The following is an 8,628-nucleotide window of genomic DNA, read 5'->3' on the forward strand; positions in this document are numbered from 1 at the left end:
TGGACTTGTATGTCATCATTATATATATGTGATAGGCCACCCCTTTGAGGGTTAAGCCAGTTCCCCCAAAACCTACGTTTTACATTATTCAGGTAAGATGCCTACTCATGTACAACTTTCTCAAGTACAACTTTCTCATCTTTTTCCACTGCCCATGGTAAATTCTAAGACACTTCGATTTCTTCAGCATTGAAATTTCGTTGCATTTAGTTGATATCTTTTGGATGTCGTAGGGCACCATATGTATCCTTGTAGTATTCCTAAGGCAAGATGGAGCATAAGGCCACAAAAAAGTCAGTGATAAATGGCGAGCCCATAGCTAGCATGATTTTTTAACCTTTTCTAATTTCGAGTGAGTTAGATGATCACTACCATACCTATATAAACCTGCTGACGGGACGATTTGAAACATTGGAAGACAGATTTAATAAAATATAAAAAATAATCAAGATCTGTTACCTCTAGTGGTAAATGAAAACTAAACATGCACCCTGTTATCAGCTAGACATTATGCTTTGTATGCGTCGATGGCAGTTTAGGAAGGCTATATTTTTTTGAAGCGCCAAAGTGTACCATACTTTTATAGAATGCAAGATCAAAATAAGAAGCACAAAAATCGTTGTGGATAGTTTGTATCTAGGAGGAGTAGAGTCGCTGAATAATCATGATTGGGCACCTGAGTTTACACTTTCCACTTTTAGTTGAATTGATATTTAAATTCTTCAAGATTTTATATTTTGTGTAAAAAATGGATGGATACCGCAAATCATGTATGTACCATGAATTGTCCTAATAATAATAAAACATATACACTGGAGGACCAAGTTCAAAGCAACTTTAAACGAATATAAGATCCAAGAACTAACCCAGTTCTTTTCTAAAATCACATTACGCCTATGCAAATTGATTAATAATAATATGCAATCATGACCATATATTACTTCATCCAAAATTAACTTCAATGCACGGTCATCATTAGAATTTTGTTGGACAACTGATTGGTGCGGCAACGTATGCCATCACGGTCATGGTTATTTGAGAAATAAGAGAAAACCACAAGCTACAAGAATGCACAATACTTTAAACAAATATATGTAAGTTTTTTATATTTCTAACAACTAAGAGTCAAAATAGACGGACGCAACAACGTGCGTCATCAACGATCTAGTATATTTTACGGGTCGGCATTACACGGGGTATGCTAGAGATGATCTAAAGCCCGATCCTAGTCTTCACCGAGCTCTCCTTCGGGCAAGATAGCCTCGTCCCTCCATTTCCTCTCGTGGGACTCGGGCTGTCTGTTAACTGAACCCGTAAGTATCGCATCTTTTGGACAGTAGCTTCGTAGTGACTGACTGGCGGTGCTGACAGCCCCCGCCCCGTCCTGCCTCTCCACCGCCGCTCCCCCACGCCAGCCCTGCACCGCCACCCTACGCCGGCTGCTCGTGCTCTCGCTCCGGGCGGCGGGCGGCGAGGCTGTCGGCGCTGCCCCCCCTCCTCCCGGTGTCCTCGTCCTCCGTCTCCGTCTGCCTAGCGCCGGCGCCTCGTCTTCCTCTCCGGCAGGGCGGGCCTCCATAGCCGCCGAGCGACCGAGGCGAACGGAATCTGAGGATTTAGCGGGGCGGGGGCAGCACCGAACAGGCCCCAGTCTTCCCCTCCCACCCGCCCGCGGATCCGGCCCGCTCCTAAACCCCAGGGCGCCTCCTCCCCGGCGAGCCAGCGATGGAGGACGAGGAGATGGAGAGGAAGGTGCAGCAGTACCTGCACCGCAAGGGATTCCGCCTCGCCGAGCTTGCGCTGCAGGAGGAGCGCAACCGCCACTCCACAACCTCCCTCTCCGACGTCTCGCTCTCCAGGTACGCTCGCCCTCGCCCCCGCCGCGAATTCCCTCGTTTTCGTGCAGTTCGTTAGTACTAGAATGGTGCCGAATTAGTGGTTCCGTGGCCGAGCCGTGGCGGTCTGGCTCGTATACGGCCAGGATTGGCTCACCTGACTCGGGTTGAGCTGTTTCCACTAGGTTTAAGCTCTCCGAGTTCTGAATTAGCTTAGCTTGGTCGAGTCGAGTGTAAGAAATTGATACTTTCGCTTGAGGAATGGCAAACCTTCAACAAGATTTGAGAGGGGCCTTGAACACAGTTGAGGGGGGCTAATCTAGAGTATTATGTCAAACATGCACCAAATATGCTCTAAATCCATGTTAATTTAAAAATTTACCGTCATGTAACGTTGTATGTTCCTCTTTGTTGACAGGTCAGATAATGATCCAGCAAGATACCATGATGGCTATAATAAATTAAGAACATGGGCATACAGTTCTCTGGATCAATACAAGGTGTGTTTCATTAGCTGGGGATTGTGCTTCACGTTTACAGCTCTAGTACATTTGAATGCACTTCGCTTTGCAGCATTCACAGATATTTTGAGGCATGAAGCTACTATATCCACACTGTTCATTAATCTAGCATGCTGCTCATGAGTTATCTTCGTGTTTCTCTGGTTAAAAATGGTCTTTGTGTTTTATGACATGTGTTCACACTGCAGAGCTTCTTCAAGAAAGAAAAAGCCCATTCACATAAGCATAATCACGTACTTGTTACATTATTTTACTCGCTGGAAATGGTATATTTTCTTGTGGTGGATGGATTACTTGCTATAATTTGATGTACCTATTTCATGGAATGGCCTTTTTTATCCTTGTATTCAGCTATATATTTCGTGCCTCTGAGTTGTTTTTTCTATCGTAGCATGAATTACTCCGCATCCTTTATCCAGTGTTCATCCATTGCTTCATGGATCTAGTGTCAGAGGGACACACACTAGAAGGTAAAATTTTTGTGGGCAAAGAAGGCATTTGTAGTTTGTGTACATTATTGGATAAACTTTGTTTACACCACTGTTGAACCTGTCAGAAACGTGTTTAAAAGAGGCAAATCGGGCTCTTTTCAGACATGGTAGTTTTTAGTCAAGGATTAGTGAGAAAGTGGTAGTTTTTGGCACAAATTTGTAAAGTGGTAGTTTGTAGGCACGGTTCCACGAAATGTGGTAGTTTTTTGTTAAATACTCTCCATATTTGCATTCCATCTCTTTGTTGCAAGTTGCAGCTACGATGGTATGGTTTCCCCCCCCCCCCCCCCCCCCCCCCCCCCCCCCCCCCCCCCCCCCCACTTGTTTTGCAAGTGTCGTTAAGACCAAGGGAAACAAACACAATCTAGGTCTGTTCTTACTTTTTCCTCCTGAATCCTAATGGGCAACTCGTTGCAAATAAGAGTAGACAATACATCATCATGATATTATAATATGTACTGAATGCTAGTGCGAAATTTGGGACACAAACTACATATAGATCAATTCTTCACATATGTTGCTGGCGAAGCACATTCCAAGTGGTGATTCTTAGTTCAATTGGCAACTCGTTGCATGATACATCATGATCCACCTTCTTTCTTTGCTGTGATGTTGTTTTTCCTAGAAAATTAAGTCAACCGCTCTGTTTAAAATTTCTACCTCGTGTCCCATTGCAGTATTCATATGAATTACTCCTCCAGTATCTCCAGAAAACACAAGCTCTTGTGATGCTTGGAATAATCAATGAAAGGATAATTTTTGAAGGTACAGTTCCCGGTCTGTTGACATTATATCACACATTTTACTTACCCTCACTTCCCAAATCTTTTCCATCAACTTTTCTCTATGCTATATTGGCAGTATCCGCTGGGCAACCTTCATTGATCTCTGATGATGCGGATGCTGTTGCTCTTGTTGGAACTAGTAAGGACTTGGCAAAACAGATAAATCAGAAGGAAGTGCATTGGGGGGTATGTTACTTAGCACATCAGTGATCAATGTGTTTGTTTCCTATTATCTATTCTATCAAAATGGTTAGCAATGCCGATCAAACAGGGATAAACTGGCTCTAGCAGGACTGTTTTGCCACTTCCTAAACAAAGCTCTTCCATGAGAGCAATTTTTCAGTTTTCTATTTATTCTTCATTATTCTTAGGCATGTGTTATTCTTAAAATTAATTTTTTTGTATGCAGTTGCTTGAAGATTCAGTCGAGGAGCGTATGGAGAAAGCACTCTCAGATTCTGATAAAACTGAAGCAGACAGCAAGGATGCAGATGCAGAAGATAATAACAAGGCAAGAAACTCTCATAATATGGGACCCTTGTTATATTATGTTTCCTACGCTCTCTGCCATTGAAACATGGACATTCTTTTCCTTTTAGTGTGTCTTACTGCCAGCACTCAGTAGCATGTTTTTGTTCTCTCGTCTTCTGTTGTTATCTTGAGAACAGGAATGCTGCTGTTCATTGCTTGGTTCTGCTATCCATTTTCCCTTGTTTGTTACTCACGATCGGCGTTTCATTTTTCTTATTGTTTTTGCTACAGAAAAAATCCTCAGAAGGTGGAAAGCAGGGTGGGTCTCTTACTAAAAAGCTCAAAAAGGATAAGCTTGTAGGTGCAACAGGGAAAAATACCAAATCCGAAACAAGCATGATTTCTGCGGCACCTCGTGTGAAACCGGAGCTAACCCTTCCAGCGATGTAAAATTTTATCCTCTTTGTAAATTTCTCTATGAGAAGCTCAGTTTTATGTACAGTTCTAAAAAGTGTTCTAAATAATTTCTGAACTGTAGCCTTTGAGAATAAATACCATTCCTATAACTTAATGTGGGTCAATACTCCAGACATGTGAGTGTCATGTGCTTGGGCCTGTAACGGGGAGGTCTTCCTTGTGTCTATGATCCTGAAAAATTACTCGTTTGTTTCAGGCCTGTTGAAGTTGAACAATCAATGCTTGACGACCTAAGAAACCGTGTACAATTGAATAACTTGGCATTGCCATCTGTTAGCTTCTACACATTCCTTAATACACATAACGGGTAAGCTTAGTTTTAACTTAGTATCAACTGTTTCAGTGTGCATACTTTGGTTTGAACATTATCCTGCGGAATGCAGATTAAACTGCTCATCGATCTCAAACGATGGATCATTGGTTGTTGGTGGGTTCTCAGACTCATCAGTAAAGGTTAGTAGTCCCTTTAGGTGATAGTTTGTTTCTCATGTGATCACTACATTAACCGGTAAAGCTTCGTTGTTCACTAGGTTTGGGATATGGCAAAGATTGGTCAACCCGCCAAAACATGTTAGTCGTTCTACACTACATATTGCTGATATTTTTGTTCCACTTGTGTTACGGTGAAATGCTCCTGTAACTGCGCACCTGATTTGGCCATGGTAGCCTTTTGTTCTAAAGATTCTAGTTTATTTCATTCAGTTTAAGTTATGACCTAGAAGTTTAAGGTGGTGTTGCAGCATTGATGCATGTCTCAACATACAAAAAATGGCTTCTGGATCTACTTGCTGGACATGCTATATTATTTTAATGGCGTTGCAGTATTTGACTGGAACCTGTCTGGAACCTAAGCTAGTAGGGTCTTCATTTCTATCTTGATGGTATTTGCTGATTAGGCAAATTTGGATTCTCAGCTACTTCACAAGGAGAGAATGGATCTTCGCAGGGTGAACACTTGTCATCAACATCTGAGGGGAAACGACCTTATACATTATTCCAAGGTCATTCTGGACCAGTTTATTCCGCTGCCTTTAGTCCATTTGGAGATTTTCTCCTGTCATCATCTTCAGATTCAACAAGTAAAGCATCACTTACATTATGCTTATTTTGTACCATTCATTTCCTTGTTCATTTATTTAATTTAATCAAACTAACAGTTCGTCTGTTTTCTTTCATATTTGTTACAGTTTGGTTGTGGAGTACCAAGCTGAACGCCAATCTTGTTTGTTACAAAGGACACAATTACCCAGTTTGGGATGTCCAAGTATGTGAACAAATCCTTTCTCTGTGCCGTTGTCGTGGAAACAACATTTGAGTTCTTTCTTCATGGGGTGTCTTGACTGCCTAGTTCAGGCCAAAACATTTGATTATTTAGTTAATTTTTCAGTATTTCTTCATGGGGTGTTACAGTCAATGTCTATGCCTTACATCAGTAGTTTTTAATAAACTCTTCGGAAGTTCTAATAGTGTCTTCATTTCAGTAGTTTTTAATAAACTCTTTTGAAGTACTGGTCTCATTGTTACAAACAATGATCATGCACTACTATTATTTTAGTCTTGATCTTGGGTGTGAGGAGTGCAAAACTGCAAATACTTGTGATAAATATTCCTGGATCGTTCTTCATTTTGAACACTTCTGATGATGAGATTTGGAATAGGTCCATTGGGCTTGATGTTCTTTTCAACTGCTTATGATTGGTACAGACATTTGTGTCGCGTAGTTTTCTAATTATGTTCTATTGAACCTCATGACATCATTGTGCGTTGTACTCCCTCCGTTCCTAAATATAAGTCTTTGTAGAGATCTCACTATGGACCACATACGGATGTATATAAATGCATTTTAGAGTGTAGATTCACTTATTATGCTCCGTATGTAGTCCATAGTGGAATCTCTACAAAGACTTATATTTAGAAACGGAGGGAGTAGTATTTGTTGACATTTGTTTTATGCTTTTGTGGCAGTTTAGTCCAGTCGGACATTATTTTGCCAGCGCCTCACATGACAGGACTGCTCAAATCTGGTCAATGGATAAAATCCAACTTTTGCGGATAATGGCTGGGCATCTTGCTGATGTTGATGTAAGTGTGCTTCTAGCTCAGAACTTGTAGTGATTTGAGAATTGATAGGTAGCCTGCATGTTCTGACTGATGTTTTCTTCTGCAAACTACTTATCTGACAGTGTGTGCAATGGCATGTAAACTGTAACTACATTGCCACCAGTTCTAGTGACAAAACTGTAAGGTTATGGGATGTTCAAACTGGTGAATGTATATGGATGTTTATTGGTCATAGGAGTATGGTCTTGTCACTGGCAATGTCTCCTGATGGGCGATACATGGCCTCTGGAGATGAAGATGGGACCATCATGATGTGGGATCTCTCTACTGGTTGCTGTGTTTCACCACTAGCGGGACACAACTCTTGTGTGTGGTCGCTTGCTTTCAGGTAATCATCATCATTATACATTGTTTTGCTTGCTTAGTATCCCATGTGTCCTTGTTGCGATGGTAATCAAACAAGAGCTGATATACCAAATATGTGTAAAGAATATTAGTTTATGGTAGGGCTTGACAAACTGGCCTTTCCCGTCTGCTGCCTGTAATCAGTTTGCTGAGCAGCTGCTTCAGTTCATACTCGTGATCAACCATTTTGGCCATCCCTTTTTAGAGTATTTAACGGATGGTTGTGTAATTCTGTCTTCAAATTGCCACATCCACGGACCTTGAACGCGTGTATGTTTTTTTTTTGAATATACATTGACGATGGTTCAGGCTTATGCACTTGGCCGTAATGAATTTGCTGGTTGATCACAGTAGATTTTCTTAGGATCTCTTGTTTAAAGAAATTCTGTAAAAAAAATGTCTTGGTTGTTTTGTCCACTGTTTTCAGTAGAATTATGTTGCAGCGGATTAGATTGAAAACCACTGATAGTTCTTCTGTTTTGAAAAGTAATATGGGTCGGAGGGAGTACAGTTTTTCACTTTCAGTGACAAGCCATGCTGTGCTGTTCTGTCTAGCTACATATGATTTTAGGTAAACAATTCTCCCTTTGTTTTTGTAGCTGCGAGGGAGCATTGCTTGCATCTGGATCGGCTGATTGCACCGTTAAACTCTGGGATGCTGCGTCCAGCACAAAGGCCCTGAAGATGGACGACACGTAAGTTGGTTGACTTGCTTGCAAAATGCCACTCTAGCTAGTTGCCTTACTCTAGCTGTAAAACATCTCTTACTTTTTGTGAAACAGCCAAGCTGGTTCTACAAACCGACTGAGGTTGCTGAAAGCTCTCCCTACAAAATCGACTCCTGTTTATAACTTGCGGGTGAGAAACCCGTTCCCCTTCCATCCATCATTTTCATCAGTTAACATATGGCAGTTGTTACTGTGTGCAGCGAAAACCAAGACCTAACTGTTTTCTCCTAACCGCAGTTTTCTCGGAGGAATCTCTTGTTTGCGACCGGCGCTCTCTCGTTAGGATCCTAAGCTTGCTGTATGCTCGCTAGAATACAATCCACATTCCTTCTGTTTTGACCTTGTTAAAACTAAAGTAGTGAAGTTGATGTTTACTCGGCTGACTCCTGTTGTAGAGCTTAATTACATTGTCCATTACTGATCTCAATGAACCCTATGACTAACTTGGGTTGTTCAACTGTAGCATGTGAGCATTGCGACTCGTTGAAACGTGTGCATTGCTGTTGTAACATCAGCTAATTTTGAATTATGTAATACGGAGTAGTTAGCAGTCATAAAGGAGCTTCTTGAGGGATCTTGGTGTAGTGTCTGATGGAGCTGTAATTTGATATATGTCGCGAGAGAAAAAGCATGACCTGTACGTCTTGAGTTGAGTGGTAAAGGCCCTATATTTTTTTATTTTTTTTTTGAACAAGAAAAGGCGCTCGAAGCGCCAAATTCATTTCAGCTCAGAAACAGTGTACAGCGTGAATTACAAACTCCTGAACCTGAAAATTTGAGAGAAGAGACACCACAGGACAGGAACTATGTCTATGAGCTGAAGCGAAGCAACAAACTTGAGGTTCAACCTTAGAATG

General features: G+C 41.5%; 1 protein-coding gene across 1 annotated transcript; it reads left to right on the forward strand.

Moving 5' to 3' along the window:
• The first annotated feature begins 1,722 nt into the window (after positions 1–1,722).
• LOC125519287 (transcription initiation factor TFIID subunit 5-like) lies at positions 1,723–8,062 on the forward strand. The gene is made up of 18 exons (XM_048684147.1): positions 1,723–1,856; positions 2,251–2,332; positions 2,745–2,823; positions 3,102–3,109; positions 3,522–3,609; positions 3,706–3,815; positions 4,039–4,140; positions 4,392–4,546; positions 4,774–4,884; positions 4,961–5,030; positions 5,108–5,147; positions 5,492–5,656; positions 5,765–5,841; positions 6,543–6,659; positions 6,761–7,026; positions 7,643–7,738; positions 7,826–7,901; positions 8,009–8,062. Exons 1-18 carry the CDS (start codon positions 1,723–1,725, stop codon positions 8,060–8,062), a joined length of 1,830 nt encoding a protein of 609 aa, XP_048540104.1.
• Positions 8,063–8,628: the final 566 nt, after the last annotated feature.

The sequence above is a fragment of the Triticum urartu genome, chromosome 7 (genome assembly GCF_003073215.2).
Source record: "Triticum urartu cultivar G1812 chromosome 7, Tu2.1, whole genome shotgun sequence".
NCBI lineage: Eukaryota > Viridiplantae > Streptophyta > Magnoliopsida > Poales > Poaceae > Triticum > Triticum urartu.